This window comes from Salvelinus alpinus, chromosome 25 (assembly GCF_045679555.1).
Source record: "Salvelinus alpinus chromosome 25, SLU_Salpinus.1, whole genome shotgun sequence".
NCBI lineage: Eukaryota > Metazoa > Chordata > Actinopteri > Salmoniformes > Salmonidae > Salvelinus > Salvelinus alpinus.
In genome coordinates this window covers 16,034,515-16,053,561 of record NC_092110.1, presented here as the reverse complement: position 1 = coordinate 16,053,561, position 19,047 = coordinate 16,034,515, and the positions used below count along the sequence as shown (strand labels likewise).

The 19,047-nt window shown below is 44.4% G+C and overlaps 1 protein-coding gene across 21 annotated transcripts in view; it reads right to left on the bottom strand.

Annotated features, from left to right (window-relative positions):
- Positions 1 to 19,047, bottom strand: part of LOC139553457 (bridge-like lipid transfer protein family member 1) — a 142,884-nt gene that overhangs the window by 25,839 nt on the left and 97,998 nt on the right. For 15 of the 21 annotated variants that reach the window (XM_071365779.1, XM_071365782.1, XM_071365785.1 and 12 more), the window contains 13 exons: positions 17,611 to 17,694; positions 16,664 to 16,862; positions 16,265 to 16,324; positions 15,837 to 16,063; positions 15,258 to 15,446; positions 11,796 to 11,926; positions 11,571 to 11,694; positions 11,276 to 11,388; positions 11,046 to 11,136; positions 10,465 to 10,518; positions 8,847 to 9,118; positions 8,463 to 8,678; positions 7,003 to 7,183 (listed from right to left, as the gene is read on the bottom strand). In XM_071365779.1, the coding sequence (XP_071221880.1) occupies positions 7,003 to 7,183; positions 8,463 to 8,678; positions 8,847 to 9,118; positions 10,465 to 10,518; positions 11,046 to 11,136; positions 11,276 to 11,388; positions 11,571 to 11,694; positions 11,796 to 11,926; positions 15,258 to 15,446; positions 15,837 to 16,063; positions 16,265 to 16,324; positions 16,664 to 16,862; positions 17,611 to 17,694 (1,941 nt within the window). The remainder of the gene's footprint in view (positions 1 to 7,002; positions 7,184 to 8,462; positions 8,679 to 8,846; positions 9,119 to 10,464; positions 10,519 to 11,045; positions 11,137 to 11,275; positions 11,389 to 11,570; positions 11,695 to 11,795; positions 11,927 to 15,257; positions 15,447 to 15,836; positions 16,064 to 16,264; positions 16,325 to 16,663; positions 16,863 to 17,610; positions 17,695 to 19,047) is intronic. The other 6 variants (XM_071365795.1, XM_071365799.1, XM_071365792.1 and 3 more) reach the window with 5 other exon arrangements.

Here is a 19,047-nt window from a genome sequence, read left to right as displayed (position 1 = left end):
CTCTCCTCTGCTCTCATCCTTCTAGACCTATCGGCTGCCTTTGATACTGTGAACCATCAGATCCTCCTCTCCACCCTCTCTGAGCTGGGCATCTCCGGCGCGGCCCACGCTTGGATTGCGTCCTACCTGACAGGTCGCTCCTACCAGGTGGCGTGGCGAGAATCTGTCTCCGCACCACGTGCTCTCACCACTGGTGTCCCCCAGGGCTCTGTTCTAGGCCCTCTCCTATTCTCGCTATACACCAAGTCACTTGGCTCTGTCATATCCTCACATGGTCTCTCCTATCATTGCTATGCAGACGACACACAATTAATCTTCTCCTTTCCCCCCTCTGATAACCAGGTGGTGAATCGCATCTCTGCATGTCTGGCAGACATATCAGTGTGGATGACGGATCACCACCTCAAGCTGAACCTCGGCAAGACGGAGCTGCTCTTCCTCCCGGGGAAGGACTGCCCGTTCCATGATCTCGCCATCACGGTTGACAACTCCATTGTGTCCTCCTCCCAGAGTGCTAAGAACCTTGGCGTGATCCTGGACAACACCCTGTCGTTCTCAACTAACATCAAGGCGGTGACCCGTTCCTGTAGGTTCATGCTCTACAACATTCGCAGAGTACGACCCTGCCTCACGCAGGAAGCGGCGCAGGTCCTAATCCAGGCACTTGTCATCTCCCGTCTGGATTACTGCAACTCGCTGTTGGCTGGGCTCCCTGCCTGTGCCATTAAACCCCTACAACTCATCCAGAACGCCGCAGCCCGTCTGGTGTTCAACTTTCCCAAGTTCTCTCACGTCACCCCGCTCCTCCGCTCTCTCCACTGGCTTCCAGTTGAAGCTCGCATCCGCTACAAGACCATGGTGCTTGCCTACGGAGCTGTGAGGGGAACGGCACCTCCGTACCTTCAGGCTCTGATCAGGCCCTACACCCAAACAAGGGCACTGCGTTCATCCACCTCTGGCCTGCTCGCCTCCCTACCTCTGAGGAAGTACAGTTCCCGCTCAGCCCAGTCAAAACTGTTCGCTGCTCTGGCACCCCAATGGTGGAACAAACTCCCTCACGACGCCAGGTCAGCGGAGTCAATCACCACCTTCCGGAGACACCTGAAACCCCACCTCTTTAAGGAATACCTAGGATAGGATAAAGTAATCCTTCTAACCCCCCCCCCCTTAAAAGAGTTAGATGCACTATTGTAAAGTGGTTGTTCCACTGGATATCATAAGGTGAATGCACCAATTTGTAAGTCGCTCTGGATAAGAGCGTCTGCTAAATGACTTAAATGTAAATGTAAATGTGATCGGTAAGCTGCTCAGACAGCTGATGCTTAAAGTTAGAGAGGGAGATATAAGACTCCAGCTTCAGAGATTTTTGAAATTCGTTCCAGTCATTGGCAGCAGAGAACTGGAAGGACAAACGGCCAAAGTAAGTGTTGGCTTTGGGGATGACCAGTGCAATGTACCTGCTGGAGCGCGTGCTGTTGCTATGGTGACCAGTGAGCTGAGATAAGGCGGGGCTTTACCTAGCAAAGACTTATACATGACCTGGAGCCAGTGGGTTTGGCGACGGATATGTTGTGAGGGCCAGCCAACGAGAGCATACAGGTCGCAGTGGTGGGTAGTATATTTTTATTTAATTTATTTTTTTACCTTTATTTAACTAGGCAAGTCAGTTAAGAACAAATTCTTATTTTCAACAACGGCCTAGGAACAGTGGGTTAACTTCTTTGGGACTGGGTAGCTTGGATAAAAAGGCGCCCAGAGTAAACTGCCTGCTACTCAGGCCTAAAAGCTAGAATATGCATATAATTAGTAGATTTGGATAGAAAACACTCTGAAGTTTCTAAAACTGTTTGAATGATGTCTGTGAGTGTAACAGAACTCATTTGGCAGGCAAAAGCCTGAGAAAAAATCCAACCAGGAAGTGGGAAATCTGAGGTTTGTAGTTTTTCAAGTCATTGCCTATCGAATATACAGTGTCTATGGGGTCATATTGCACTTCCTAAGGCTTCCACTAGATGTCAACAGTCTTTAGAACCTTGTTTGAGGCTTCTACTGTGAAGGAGGGGAGAATGAGAGCTGTTTGAGTCAGGGGTCTGGCAGAGTGCCATGAGCTCAGTCTCGCGCGCTCCCGTGAGAGTTAGCTGCCTTCCATTGCATTTCTACAGACAAAGGAATTATCCGGTTGAAACATTATTGAAGATTTATGATAAAACATCCTAAAGATTGATTCAATACTTCGTTTGACATGTTTCTACGAACTGTAATTCGTCTGAACTTTTGCCTGGACTTGCCCGCGCCTCCTGAGTTTGGATTTGTGTACTAAACGTGCGAACAAAAAGGAGGTATTTGGACATAAATGATGGACTTTATCGAACAAAACACATTTATTGTGGAACTGGGATTCCTGGGAGTGCATTCTGATGAAGATCATCAAAGGTAAGTGAATATTTATAATGCTATTTCTGACTTCTGTTGACTCCACAACATGGCGGGTATGTGTATGGCTTGTTTTTGTGTCTGAGCTCTGTACTCAGATTATTGCATGGTGTGCTTTTTCCGTAAAGTTTTTTTGAAATCTGACACAGCGGTTGCATGAAGGAGAAGCGGATCTAAAATTCCATGCATAACACTTGTATCTTTTAGCAATGTTTATTATGAGTATTTCTGTAAATTGATGTGGCTCTCTGCAAAATCACCGGATGTTTTGGAACTACTGAACATAACGCGCCAATGTAAACTGAGATTTTTGGATATAAATATGAACTTTATCGAACAAAACATATATGTATTGTGTAACATGAAGTCCTATGAGTGTCATCTGATGAAGATCATCAAAGGTTAGTGATTGATTTTATCTCTATTTCTGCTTTTTGGGACTCCTCTCTTTGGCTGGAAAAATGGCTGTGTTTTTCTGTGACTAGGTGCTGACCTAACATAATCGTTTGGTGTGCTTTTGTCGTAAAGCCTTTTTGAAATCGGACACTGTGGCTGGATTTATAACAAGTTTATCTTTAAAATGGTGTAAAATACTTGTATGTTTGAGGAATTTTAATTATGGGATTTCTGTTGTTTTGAATTTGGCGCCCTGCAATTTCACTGGCTGCTGGCGAGGTGGGACGCTACCGTCCCGAATATCCAAGAGAGGTTAACTGCCTTGTTCAGGGGCAGAACGACAGATTTTTACCTTGTCAGCTTGGGGATTCGCTCTTGCAATCTTTCGGTCCAACGATCTAACCACTAGGCTACCTGCCGCCCCAATATGGGGCTTTGGTGATAAAACGGATGGCACGGTGATAGACTACATCCAGTTTGCTGAGTAGTGTTGGGGGCTATTTTGTAAATGACATCGCCGAAGTCAAGGATCTTTAGGATAGTCAGTTTTACGAGGGTATGTTTAGCGGCATGAGAGAAGGAGGCTTTGATGTGAAATAGGAAGCCGATTCTAGATGTAATTTTGGATTGGAGATGCTTAATGTGAGTCTGGGAGGAGAGTTTACAGTCTAACCAGACACCTAGGTATTTGTAGTTGTCCACATATTCTACGTCAGAACCGTCCAGAGTAGTGATGCTAGTCGGGCGGGAGGATGCGGGCAGCAATCGGTTGAAGAGCATGCACTTAGTTTTACTAGCATTTAAAAGCAGTTGGAGGCCACGGAAGGAGTGTTGTATGGCGTTGAAGTTGCAGGGGGTGCTGAGATGTTGGCCAGGGTAGGGGTAGCCAGGTGGAAAGCAAATGCTTATGGAAATGACCGATCATCGTAGATTTATCAGTGGTGACAGTGTTTCCTACCCTCAGTGCAGTGGGCAGCTGGGGGGAGGTGCTCTTATTCTCCATGGACTTTACAGGTTCCCAAAACCTTTTGGAATTAGTGCTATTTCTGTTTGAAAAAGCTAGCCTTAGCTTTCCTAACTGACTGAGTATATTTGTTCCTGACTTCCCTGAAAAGTTGCATATCGCGGGGGATATTTGATGCTAATGCAGAACGCCACAGGATGTTTTTGTGCTAGTCAAGGGCAGTCAAGTCTGGGGTGAACCAAGGGCTATATCTGTTTTTGGTTCTACATTTTTGGAATGGGGCATGCTTATTTAAGATGGAGTGGAAAGCACTTTTGAAGAGCAACTAGGCATCCTCTACTGATGGGATGAGGTCAATATCCTTCCAGGATACCCGGGCCAGGTCGATTAGAAAGGCCTGCTCACTGAAGTGTTTTAGGGAGTGTTTGATAGTGATGAGGGGTGGTCGTTTGACCGCGGACCCAGTACGCACGCAGGCAATGAGGCAGTGATTGCTGAGATCCTGGTTGAAGACAGCAGAGCTGTATTTAGAGGGCGGGTTGGTCAGGATGATATCTAAGAGGGTGCCCATGGTTACAGATTTCGGGTTGTACCTGGTAGGTTCCTTGATAATTTGTGTGAGATTGAGGGCATCTAGCTTAGATTTTAGGACGGCCGGGGTGTTAAGCATGTCCCAGTTTAGGTCACCTAACAGTACGAACTCTGAAGATAGATGGGGGGCGATCAATTCACATATGGTGTCCAGGACACAACTGGGGGCCGAAGGGGGGGAGGGGGTCTATAACAAGCGGCAACGGTGAGAGACTTGTTTCTGGACAGGTGGATTTTTAAAAGTAGAAGCTCGAATTGTTTGGGCACAGACCTGGATAGTATGACCGAACTCTGCAGGCCATCTCTGCAGTAGATTCCAACTCCACCCCATTTGGCAGTTCTATCTTGTCGGAAAATGTTATATTTCAGGATTTTTGGTGGCCTTCCAGGATTCAGACACGGCTAGGACATCCGGGTTGGCGAAGTGTGCTAAAGCAGTGAATAAAACAAACTTAGGGAGGAGGCTTCTAATGTTAAAATGCATGAAACCAATGCTTTTACGGTTACGGAAGTCAACAAATTAGAGCACCTGGGGAATGGGAGTGATGCTAGGGGCTGTCGGGCCTGGGTTAACCTCTACATCACCAGAGGAGCAAAGAAGGAAAAGGATAAGAGTACGGCTAAAGGCTAAAAGTACTGGTCGTCTAGTGCGTTCGGGAACAGAGATTAAAAGGAGCAGGTTTCTGGGCGCGGAAGAATAGATGTTGTCAAGTTCAAAGTGAATGGCACAGATCCATATATGGCAATGGTCTATTTACATATAGGCCTGCTGCAGCTTTGATTAGTTATGGCGCACCGGTTTGTGTAGAGTATGGGCCTGAGTCGTGCCTGTCAATGCAATAGAATCCAACCCCTACAACAAAATCTCTTGCATAGTTCATTTTGCATACTAAGTCTTGCATAGTTCATTTAGTTTTGGTATGTTGCATTGATTGTGGCTAATATTGCATTGATTCGATCACAATTTCCACAGAAGAGGGAAACGTTCAGTGTTAACTAATGGGGAAAACTCTAGAAAGTTGAGTGAAGTTCAATGTCGTGTTTCTCTGCGCGCGCTGATATTTCTTCTGTGCCGCAGTCCCGGGGGAGCTTAGAGGGAGCATTGGTTGTAGGTGTCCTGGAGGGCAGGCAGTGTGCACCCAATGGTGTGTTCGGCTGAGCATACCACCCTCTGTAGTGCCTTGTGGTCACCGGTGGTGGAGTTGCCGTATGCGTTCGATTGTGCTCCTGTAGAACACTGTGAGGGTCCTCGGGACAGGCCACATTCTCTCAGCCACTTGAGGTTGAATAGTCGCTGTCGTGAAGGCAGTTTATACAATTTTAAAAACATCACAATACATTCACTGATTTCACAACACACTGTGTGCCCCTACTCCACCACTACCATATATGGGTGTCCAAGCTGTGCGCCAGTAGTTCAAACAGACAGACAGCTCGGTGCATTCAACATGTCAATACCTCTCATAAATACAAGTAGCGATGAAGTCAATCTCTCCTCCACTTTGAGCCAGGAGAAATTGACATGCATATTATTAATATTAGCTCTCTGTGTACATCAAGGGCCAGCCGTGCTTCCCTGTTCTGAGCCAAGTCGTTTTTTGTGGCACTTGACAACACGACTGAACAGTAGTCCAGGTGTGACAAAACTAGGGCCTGTAGGACCTGCCTTGTTGATAGTGCTATTAAGAAGGCAGAGCATCGCTTTATTATGGACACACTTCTCCCCATTTTAGCTACTGTTGTATCAATATATTTTGACCATGACAGTTTACAATCCAGGGTTACTACAAGCAGTTTAGTCACCTCAACTTGCTCAATTTCCACATAATTTATTACAAGATTTAGTTGAGTTTAGGGTTCAGTGAATGATTTGTCCAAAATACAATGCTTTTAGTTTTAGAAATATTTAGGACTAACATTCCTTGCCACCCACTCTGAAACTAACCGCAATTCTTTGTTAAGTGTTGCAGTCATTTCAGTCGCTGTTGTAGCTGACATGTATAGTGTTGAGTCATGCGCATACATACATGTCTGTGTGGTTTGACCATTTCAGCTCCTCGAAGATGTGTATGCCGAGGAACTTTTTTACCGTCTCCACGTCGGCCCCGTTGATGAAGATGGGGGTGTGCCCAGTTTGACAGTGCGCAGTTTACTAGGCTACTGATATTGCCTGGGGTTGTTCGCCATGCAAAATGACTTGCAGATAAATGATCTACTGTCAATGCAGTTACATGCTTAGTTCGATGCTAAAGGAGAGGATGTATCAGTCACAAAAGATGAGGTACAGTATTTTCGGAAGGTAGAAAAAAAAGTGAACCGGTTCAGAATGTTTAATTGATTCTCTGACCGATGCATGCTATATTTGGATTAGTTTGGGTTCCAGCGGAACGATGATCTTGTATTTTAAACATTTGAATCAGGGACCGATGCGTATGGGGAAACATTATATCCCTAAATGGTTACGTATCAGAATAGTTTAACTCTTAAAATCATCAATGGCAATATAGTTCCTAGCATTTAATACATCATATTGATGGGTCATCATTTAAACACATTATTTATACCATGCTATAGATAGGATAACATAACAGTAATGGAGTGAAAGCAAATTAACTGACCTTGACATCCACTCCCGGAATGTAAAAGACAGTGGTCTCCAGGTCACTGGATTTGGTCTGCAGAGAGGAAGGCACCTTCTTCCCGGACAGGAGGTGGGTGGTTGAGGTGTAAGTGGGCTGGAGCTTCTTCTTCTTGGGTGGAGACTCCTGGTCCAGACTCCTGGAGCTGCGGTCACAACTCCTACAGTACAGGAGGTTAAATAGCTTTCTAGAAACTTTGGTAAAACTTCATCCTTAAGAGTCTTACCCGGGAGTGGGGGAGGGGGATACTAAGCTAACATATGGAATGGTTTTAAGATGGTCATACCAAGGATCATTTAGCTATTTGATTTTGAATTGTATGATAAAAAAAATATTATTTGATGAAACATTGAATTTGACCTTGAATAACAGATTCATAAAATGGAAACACAGTAAAAAAAATCTATCAATGGGAAGTTTGTTTTAAAGTGGCTGTCCGATACCTGAGAGATATCACAACAATCACAATTTAAAAAATGTTTTTTAAACTGTACACATAAAAAAAAACAGTCTCTAAACTACTTTCATATACACTGAGTGTACAAAACATTATGAGTACCTGCACTTTCCATGTCATAGACTGACCAGGTCAACCCAATTGAAAGCTATGATCCCTAATTTATGTCACTAGCTAAATCCACTTCAATCAGTGTAGGAGACAGGTTAAAGAAAGATTTTTAAGCCTTGAGACAATAGAGACATGGATTGTGTATGTGTGCCATTCATAGGGTGAATGGGCAAGACAAAATATTTAAGTGCTTTTGAACAGGGTATGGTAGTAGGTACCAGGCGCACCGGTTTGTTTGCAACACTGCTGGGTTTTTCACACTCAACAGTTTCCCGTGTGTATCAAGAATGGTCACCCACCCAAAGGACATCCAGCCAACATGACACAACTGTGGGAAGCATTGGAGTCAACATGGGCCAGCATCCCTGTGGAACACTTTCGACACTTTGTAGAGTCCATGCCCTAATGAATTGAGGCTGTTCTGAGGGCAAAAGGTGTGTGTGTGTGGGGGGGTACCTTCAGACGAGCTTGTGAGGCATCATAGAGGATAACAGAGAATATCATCCTGTTCCTAAGTCTCATCTTTCCATAGATTGGTCATATTAGTTTTTTAGGCCAAACCGTTCAGACGCTACAGACGTTTTCGTGAGAAGACTGATTTTCAGGATGTCTCATGGTCTGACAAACCATGAGACACCTTCCACCGCAGGTGTGGTGGATTGAGACGCAGCCCATGCATATCTCTAGCTTAAACAGATGGATTTTGATGGAGATGTTTTATTATGCTAATTAGATTTCTGTGGCGGGCGCGGACATCGACTCGAGGTGGTTAACTTAAAGCCTGCAGATATAATACTTGATGATTTGTCTAGGTTATAATAAGGAATAAGTTATTAAATAGTTAGAAGATCCCTAGGCTTCAGGGCCGTACCTTCTGAAGGAGACATCCTCGTGCTCGGGCTGCTGGGTGGTGGGGTGCAGGACACACTTGCCACTGTCAATCTCCACACGCACGTCCAGCTCAAAGTCGATGTTCCTCTCAGTGACTGAGCTCATGAGGCTGCGGTTGGTGGGTGTGCTGGGCCAGCGCTCACTGAACATCTGGCTGACAGCGGCGAAGCCTGATGGTTTTCTGTGTGGTGGTTGGCTGCGACATCAGAACAAACGGGGGTTGTGTTTAGTAGGCAGGAAAACGTTTTTATTTTTTTTTAAATGAAATTGCATGCTTTTTAGTCTAGTAGTAGGTTTAATATGGGTCTGGGAAACCGGCCAAACAAAGACGAGAGAGGTGGAAAGGGGAGGGGGGATAACTCACACAGTCCTCCTGAAGTAGCTAGATGACCTCTCGCGGTCAAACTCTTCCTCCTTGTCAGAGTCCTCTGAGGAAGAGGAGGAGAGCTCGTCGCGCCGCATGTCGTCGTGCTGGAAGGGAATGCCAGGTGAGAAGACGGCGGGGGTTGCAGGGGCACTGAACACTGAGTGGGGTTCTTGGCTAACAGATGGGAAATGATGAAGGTGATGAAGATGAGGATGGAGTGGCTCGTCAATGGTGATGGATAACAGGTCCATTTCTGTCTCCTCCGGAAACTTCAGCAGAGAACATATGGGAGGTGTTGAGAGGGGGACAGTTAGACTCTTTTAATTAAAAAAGGTCAACATTTTGAAAGTGCTCTAAACTCTGTAGCAGATAACATCCTGTTCCAAGTATCTGTATGTTTGTGTAGTAATGCATTTGTCACGATTTGTTATAATTGCCAATACACAATGTGCGTTACAGTCATAATCTACTCTAGCTTGGCATCTTCAAAAACATTTTTGAAACATGGCCAATATCATGGCTATTGCTAGATGTAATGTACATAACTAGAGGCTACAATGTCCTGTAATACAGACTGCTATGTGCTTGAAGTTTTTTCCCCCAACAGGCAGCTCAGAGATCATGCAGTGCTCTGGGAGAAGACAGAGGAAAGGGATATGGAGTCAGAGATGAAGAGGATGAAGTGAAGGATGAAGACACCTGGGCAGAAAGAAGCTGCAGGACAACGTCTTCTCTCAGGACAGTGGATGAAGCTGATCACCTCCCAAAACAAAAAACATTGCAACCCCTCACAAAGGACAGTATAGCCATAAACAACCACTGTCCTGAGCAGTTTGCATAAAGTATACATTTTCAAAAAGTAAAGGACGAAACCTCAATGTTACCTCTAGTCATGGCTTTGAGGCACAATTATTCTGAGGTTGGCCAAGCTAAGGGTTTAGAGTGTTAGGCTCAGAGGCTCTATACATCCTAAACGTCTTAAATCATAGCTACTAGGGTTGGCATAGCTGCTGCAGTTAGAAAAAGAGATCTGTGATCGAAAGAAGTTGATTTGGAGCGACATGAAATTTCATAACAGGATGCGAGTGTGTGAATCAATGGCACATTGAAATATAATCTTAAACATTTAGTATATACATGTACAGCATACTATGCAGGCACACTACCATACACATCCATAAGTCTAACCATATCTACAGAGCCGCAATATCGCCGATGACTAATGAATAATTACAGTTTTCTTTGTAACACATAATCAGATGCAATGGCTGGTAGAAAGCCTTCTTATTAATAGCATATTACTCCCTACTAACCATATTGCCATTTGAGTTGTATTGTAAGTGCATAAAAAATATTAGCTCGAGTGCACTTGACTTGCTGATCTCTTGCTACTGAAGATGGTAAGGCATGCATCAATCCAACATACATGAAAATCAAGCATTGATTGATACTACTAGCCTTTTTCTCATCATCCTGTTTTGAATTGCCATGTTTTCAAACAAATCAGTCTTTGACAATTTATTAGAAGAAGAGGAAGAAGTGGAAGACGAAGAAGCTGAAGGTTCTTTTTTGATTTTCATTTGTTTGGGATTGCTTTTGGTTGTTTTACAAATACCTTGAAGACCTCTCCTGGACTGACTGGTTGGTTTGTAGAGTCCTGATTATTAATCTTCAGTTGAACAGAAAGAGAACAATGGAATCCATCCAAAAAATGAAAGCATGGCAACATGTTCAAGAGGGGATTTTACGCTCAAAAGGCACACAAAGGAATAATCCACTCCAAAACTATTGTAATTTGTGTTTTGCGTCATCATGACAATGTGGCAAGTTACAATTTGCTTTTTGAAAGTCCATCATCTTGAATACTTGATTGCTCACATGCAAAACATTTTGGGACTGTATCAACAGTGGACTAATGACAAAAATACTATATTGTTTTTGAGTGGATTATTCCTTTAACTCTCCTTCAAGCTACAAGCAAGCTGAAAAGCTAACACTTAGCTTCCGCTGACATATCAGAGCGTTTCCACAATGTTTAGACACACACAGCCTCAGCTCAAGAGGCCTGTCATAGTGTTAAACAAACAAACGACATGGAGGATGAAATGATGCCCTAACTCAATAAAATGCTGTGCAACTGCCATTTTGGAGAATCCTATTGTTATTAACTACCATTGTCGTCATTCTATACATTACCGTGTCCTGGATGTTGAAGGTAACTCTTGGTCCAGGGGAGGATGCGTCTACTCTGATGTCCGGCAAGTCATTTACGTCTCCTATTCTGGAACTGAGCAGGAAATTAGGAAAAATAATCCAACCCATTGGAATTTCAATATAATTCCCAATCCTAACTTTACTGAATTGATACAGAATTGACCCATAGCCTGCTAGGTTTCAACTGCAGACAAGGAATTATCTTACAGTACCTTTGGCGTTCCATCCTTTTAAGTGGAGGCCTCCCTGCTGCTGTAGAGATGCTCTTGGAACGGTTATAGCTGGGTTTGTATCCCAGACCCCACTTGTCCTTTAGAGATGCAGCCTGGTGGAGAAGCATACAAACAAGTGATCAGGGTTTATCAGTGCTGGTGTTCTTTCCATTTAAATTGAGATGTAGGGAGTTGTAAGTTGCAGGATTTACAAATGGATTTCAAATAAAGACTCCCACAGTCCAGAAGTATTAAGCCCAGCAAAAGGGGGTTTGTAAGTGCGTAGTGGTCTCACCCTCATGCTGGAGCGGCGTAGTTTCTTGCGGACATCTCTCCTGATGTCGTTGACGGCCACAGACTCCAGCTGCTGGTAGCGCTGGATCTCCTGGTTAATTGTGCCCTCACTCGCTCCCAATTTCCTGTGAAAGGAGACCATACAGTATACATTACATGAAATGGAGATGAGTGATCTGACTTCAAGGGTTGATCCTTGGGTTTGGTGTTTGACAAGAACTCTTACTTGAGGTCATCAATGACTTTGGCCTGCTCGTTCAGCTCTCTGATGTCCACTATTCTTTTGTTTAACTTCCCTCTTCTTGGATCTAAGATCTGGTTGCCCACTGCCGCCTGCCGCCTGAGGTCTATGGTCTCCTGTGGAGTATAAAGGACAAATTACACCCTGAAATTCACATATTACACCACATAATGTTTGGGTATTTGTATAACAATCACCACAATTAAATAACCTAAATTAGATTACACCGCCAACCTGGGTTATTCACACCACAAAACTAAGGTATTAAACCAATAATTAATTATTACACCAAAGTTACCCAGCCACCTTTGACATTGTAATCATTTATCCAGAGCGACTTACAGTTAGTGCATTCATCTTAAGATAGCTAGGTGGAAGAAGCACATATCACAGGCATAGAAAGTAAAATTTTCCTCAATAAAGTAGCCATCAGTAGAGTCAGGGAGGAGGGGGGGGGTCGAAGTGACGAGGAGTAATGTTTAAGATGCTGTTTGAAGAGGTAGGATTTCAAATTCTTTCAGAAGATGGGCAGGGACTCTGCTGTCCTAGCTTCAGGGTGAAGCTGGTTCCACAATAAGGGTGCCAGGACAGAGAAGACTGGGCTGAGCGAGCGAGAGCTGCCCTCCCATAGGGTGGGCCAAGAGACCTGAGGTGGCAGAACGGAGTGCTCAGGTTGGGGTGTAGGGTTTGAGAATATTGAAGGTAGGGAGGGGCAGTTCTACTTGCTGTTCCGTAGGTAAGCGGCATGGTCTTGTAGTGGATGCGAGCTTCGACTGGAAGCCAGTGGAGTGTGCGGAGGAGCAGGGTGACATGAGAGTACTTGGGGAAGGTTGAAAACCAGGCGGGCTGCAGCGTTCTGGATGAGTTGCAGGGGTTTGATGGCACAAGAGGGGAGCCCAGCCAACAGTGAGTTGCAGTAGTCCAGACAGGAGAGGAGACGTGCCTGGATTAGGACCTGAGTCGCTTCCTGTGTGAGGTAGGGTCGTACTCTACAGATGTTGTAGAGCATGAATCTGCAGGAGCGAAACACTGCTTTGATGTTTGCAGAGAACGACAGGGTGTTGTCCAGGGTCATGCCAAGGTTATTTGCACTCTGGGAGGGCAACACTGTGGAGTTGTCAACCGTGATGGAGAAGTCTTTGAGCGGGCAGGTCTTCCCCGGGAGGAAGAGCATCACCGTCTTGTCGAGGTTGAGGTGATGGGCCAACATCCAAGTTGAGATATCTGCTAGGCACGCAGAGATGCGTGTCACCACCTGGGTGTCAGAAGGGGGGGAAGGAGAAAAGTAGTTGAGTGTCTTCAGCATAGCTATGATAGGAGAGACCATGTGAGGATATGACGGAGCCGAGTGACTTGGTGTATAGAAAGAAGAGGGCCAAGAACCAAGCCCTGGGGGACACCAGTAGTGATAGTACGTGGTGCAGACACAGATCCTCTTCATGTCACCTGGTAAGAGCGGCCTGCCAGGTAGGATGCAATCAAAGAGCGTGCAGTGCCTGAGATGCCCAGCCTTGAGAGGGTGGAGAGGGGGATCTGATGGTTCACGGTGTCAAAGGCAGCGGATAGATCTAGGAGGATGAAAACAGAAGAGAGAGAGTCAGCTTTGGCAGTGCGGAGAGCCTCCATGACACAGAGAAGAGCAGTCTCGGTTGAGTGACCCGTCTTGATGCCTGACTGGTTTGGGTCAAGAAGGTTGTTCTGAGAGAGAGATAACGAGAAAGCACTCTCAAGTGTTTTGGAAAGAAAATAAGGGATACAGGTCAATAGTTTTTGACGTCAGATGAGTCGTGTGTTGGTTTCTTGAGGAGGGGAGCGACTTGGGCCATTTTTAAGTTAGAGGGGACACAGCCAGTGGACAGGGATGAGTTGTTGAGGGAAGTGAGAAGTTCCCAAAGATGGTCTGGAGAAGGGTGGAGGGGATGGGGTCGAGCGGGCAGATTGTCGGGCGGCCAGACCTCACTAGTCGCAGGATTTCATCTGGAGAGAGAGGGGAGAAAGAGATAAAGACGTAGGGTAGTTCTGTGTGAGTGAGACCAGTGGACTTAATAGGCTGAGTGATGTTGTCAACCTTCTTTTCAAAGTGGTTGACAAAGTCGTCCGCAGAGAGGAAGGGGGTGGGGGTGGAGGAGAAGGTGGAAAAGAGTTTCCCAGGGTTAGAGGCAGAAGCTTGACATTCTGAGTGGTAGAAAGCTTTAGCAGCAGATACAGAGGAAGAGAAGGTAGAGAGGAGGGAGTGACAGGACGATAGGTCCTCCATTTAAACTCAGCTGTCTGCTGTCCTGTTCTGTAAGCTTGTAATGAGTCACTTAGCCACGGAGCAGGAGGGGAGGGCCGAGCCGGCCGGGAGGAAAGGGGACAGTGTGAGTCATTGGATGTGGAAAGGGAGGAGAGTAGGGTCGAAGCGGCAGAATCAGGAGACAGGAGGGAGAAAGATTCACCACCTTAGTCACATCTTATACTCACACCAATTATCATGTTATACACACACATAAACAGCAGAAAAATATGTGAAATGAAAGTCACCATCACCATAATACTAGAGACCTTTGGGACCGATTGGTAACCCAATTCTCGGATGAGGGAGTTAACACAACATGTGTAACCAGGTGAAAAGATAACCAGAAGAGCCTAAACCCCACAGAGTCAATTGCTAAGTGACCATATTATTTTTGCCATAGGGATGGGCATGGTAATTCGAATATCCGAACGGATGTTCGTTTTTGAATATTTGCGAGAGTATTCATAAACATAAAAATAAATCATAGGCCTATTTTAACAATGAAAAGGCTTTATTCAAATTAAATAAAAGTATATATGTGACATTGCTACACACAAGGATATACCGTGACATTTTTAATTCAATAAAAACACATACTGTAGTCTACATGGGGTTTGTTGTTATTGTCAGCCAATCAAAGTGGCACTAGTCAGTGGCTCCATGTGTAATAGCAAGCAGCATTGGAGATCTCTAATCAACTAAAAATGGAATTGAAATTACATAATTAAGTTAGCTAAATGAGAAGTAGTAGGCTACAAGGAGCAACCATCGGCAACCATTACATCTGAATTAAGGACGGGAAGTGCAGTAAAATAGCCTCAATTGCTGCATGAAAGCAGAGCGGCACCTCTCTCCCAAGTCGCGCAGGTTATGTATTTACATGCATTTCAACTATCCAGATCTCCCCCAAAAATGTTATGATATTATTCGAATTGTGAACTTGTTTCAAATGCCCATCCCTAGTTTGCCGTTAATTTGTTGTCCAAATACACACTTGCTGCGAGCCCTCTGATATTATCACAATTCATTGAGTCACTTAGCAATTGAAATCCATTCTGCAGCTTGAAATCTGGACCATAGAGCCTTAATGTTACCCTTAGCGTGATTAACGGGCCCAGAAGGTAGGACAATAGAGAGTGGGGCAGTTGAGGATGGGCTACAGTACATACACATCCCCAGGATAGGGGTCTGGGAGCCCTGGCCATGTTCCCTCTGGACGGGGGAAGGGCATAGTCGTTTAGGTAGTCGCCTGGTACGGAGACGCTCTGGACACTGGGGCTTTTCAGGCCCAGGATGCTGTTTACCAGCCGTGTCCTGAACGTGAGCCTAGGGCTGCTGCACTCTCCCTCTGGGCTCCCCTGCAATCAACGGGATGGATACGCCCAAGGCAAGGTTCAACTGGGTGCATGGACTAAGCAGCTTGGATAGCTTTTAGTACTGTCACAGTGGTTGTAATGGGTTGACATGGCTTGAACAGACATGCAGTCTTGACACTCAGTGCTTTTTTACATTCTTGACACACAGTCAGGGATTTTACACACGCACACAGAGCTACTATAATCTCTAACACAATCATAGTGCTTTGACAGCCTCTTAAATCGTCTTGTGGTAGTAGTGCACCAGAATCACAGGCATTAACAAACTCACAGGATACGAACACACTCAGAGTTATACAATTCACATGTTCAAAGTAATACACAAATATTCAGCATTGTTATCATGGTTAGGGAAGGACTGAAAACACTGACCATATGGATGGTCGGCGACATGGTGTCGGCCTCATCCTCATCAGACAAGTTGACCATGTTGATTGAGTTGAGGTCAGCGATGTCATCCACATCTTCCTCTCCCGTCAGCGAGGTCAGTGTGTTGCCTAGGGCGTTGAGACGCTTGCCAATGTTGGGGTCCATGTGGACGTCGATACCACACATTTTCCACAGCACGTTCAGCGCCCAGGTGCCTGCACTGCTGCTTTCTGATGGTCGCACAGGGAGGGCGAGAGAAAATGATCCTACACTAAATCCATCTATCACTCACTAGAATACAAATATCTTGCTCACAAAGAAGAAAACAGCTGTGATGTGTTTTGGATAAAATCTCGACAACGTTCACAGTTAAACTAACCCCTTTCATAATATACACAAGGTTTGATGCCCATTATCTGTGCAGTACTTACCTGCTGACAGCTGGCCTGTGGTTCTGGAGCACACTTCATATGTGCCATCTGGAACAACACCTACAAAATCAACACATTCAAATATTACATCAATAAGAGGACCGGCACTGTGTAGGGGACCACACTGTAGGAAGTTAGGCACATCTAGAGCTTAATTAGGGTGGAATATCACAAGCTATCGGTCTCTTTGGTACTCAATATATGGGTGAAGCTTTAGACTTTCCCTATGTTTTTTTATGTACTTATTCTATATAAAGTCATGTTCTGATGTTAAACTTAAAAACTCAGCTTTTCCAGGCCCAGCTCTAAATATAGACAAGCCATCTCATTTCCTGACTTCATGCATTTTCAATCCCAGTCTGTATGTAAAAGCCAACATCTTGCGGTCCAATCACTCACAGGCGTTCATGATCATGTCTCCTCGGATCTCAGGCTTCCAGTCGTCCCAGGAGGTCTCAAAGCCCTCGGCGAAGCGGATGCAGAAGTTCTTGAAGTGGCCCTTGCTGACCAGCGACTCAGAGGAGCAGGCGGTGATCAGCGTGCTCTCGATAGTCAGCACCAGGGCAGAGCCCGTGTCAAAGTCAATGCTGTGGTTGGCCTGTGAGGATCGAGGTTTGAGGGTGGATGGGGGAGTAAGATGTTAAAGTTAGGTTACCGGATAAGTCTAGCACAGGGATAACATTAAGGTTAACAGTCAGTCGTGTGTTATGAATAGGTGAAGGGTTACGGTAACATTTTATCTGTTTATAAACATTAAATAGTTTGTTAAGAATTAAACTCAACACACTTAAGGCCTGTTAGTTATCCATGCATCATATTATGATTAGAGGTATTTGTAATAATTCATGAAATTATATGAATTTATACACAGGTTTGCTGCTAGAAACCTAGTAATGGTTTACTAATGGTTAAAAACGATTTAATAATGGTTTATAAGCATATTGGCGGACCTTCAAATAAAGTATATTACTTAGGAATAGGAAATGTGCCTGTGTGTAATGTTGAAAAACACATTGACTCCATGGAAACACCCATTTAGTTGATGCATATTTAATGCAGTTGTGACGTTGTGCGTGCCATAACACTCATGATAACAATAAAGTACCTGTGCCAATTGACCGTAACGGTGAGACATTCAACCAGTCAAACAATTTCAAGCTTCATTAAAGTTATGCCAGTTGTATCAATAAAATTGCTGGTTGTAAACTGCCATAACCTGTTATGTCAGCATTGTGTCAAGATTGCATCACAAACACTTATAACAGGTTGTTACAAGTAAAACAGTAATAAACCATTGAATAACATCACACAAGTGTTCACAAGAGATTGAATAGATTGTAAGTTACTTTTCGTGCATATTTTTGAGGGCCTACAGATCTGCTGGCCTCAGCTTCAGTGCGAATGCCTTCGAAACCTGGTATATGTCCTTTCTATGGAGATAAGAAACACAATTATAACTTTGACTAACTTGTAAGAGAAACAACCAGGGACTGTGGATGTAGTCATCAAATTCCAACTTTGATTAATCCTTTAACTATTTTCCACTATTAGTCAGTCATTCACCAATTCACAAATGAAATCTTAAGCATTTATGAAGACATTTACCTTGAATTCATTTTGTAATTTGCTGCTAATGCAAAGGCCACTGCACTGAAAAACTTTCTCCACCATTCCCATGTTTGCTATGTTTCCAAGGATATAAAGATAGGCCTAATTGTATCTATTCAGCTACATACTAATGCAGCTAGCTACACTTTATTAGGTACACCACCCCTTTCACAAAAATGGTTTACTCCTATATACAGTGAGTCACGTGGCCGTGGCTTGCTGAGCAGGCAGACAGGCATCGAGGCATTCAGTGACTGTTTGAATGAACGTTAGAATGGGCAACACGAGTGACCTAAGCGACTTTGAGCGTGGTATGATTGTCGGTGCCAGGAGCGCCAGTTCCTTATCTTAGAAACGGCCGGCCTCCTGGGATTTTCACGCACGACAGTGTCTATGGTTAGCTGAGAATGGTGAGACAAACAAAAAACATCCAGTCAGCGGCAGTCCTATGGGTGCTTGTGATGACAAGTCTAAGGAAAACGGCTATCGCAGCATTCGACCACACAGCGTTCCACTCCTATCAGCTAAAAACAAGAAGAAGCGGCTCCAGTGGGCAGGTCGATCACCAACACTGGACAATTGAGGAGTGGAAAAACATTGCCTGGTCCGATGAACCCCGGTTCCTGTAGCATCATGTTGATGGCAGAGAATTTGACGTTAGCAGCATGAGTCCATGGCCCAATCCTGTCTAGTGTCAACGGTACAGGCTGGTGGCGGTGGTGTAATGGTGTGGGGAACGTTTTACTGGCACATATTAGGTCCCTTGATACCAATTGAGCAACGTTTCCATGACCAAAAGAATTTAGGCTGTTCTGGAGGCAAGTGGGGTCCGACCCAGTACTAGATAGGTGTACATAATAAACTGTCCACTGAGTGTATATAACCAACTAAATTTTAATAAAGTCACTAAAGTTATAAAAAATGACCAAATTACTACTATTACTACTCATTATTCTATATTTTGTGTTTTTATAATTGGTTCTGATTCAAATGAACATTATGACAAAAAATGGTTGTAAAAAAGAATAACCCATTTGAGAAAACATTGGATCAGCTCTTTTGCGAACGAGATGACCCACGATTTGATGATTACTCACACTGTGTGCCACTTTCAGACAAGCATATTTCTTACAATTTAGCTCATATCAATGTAACACACAAACAGTTTCAGGACA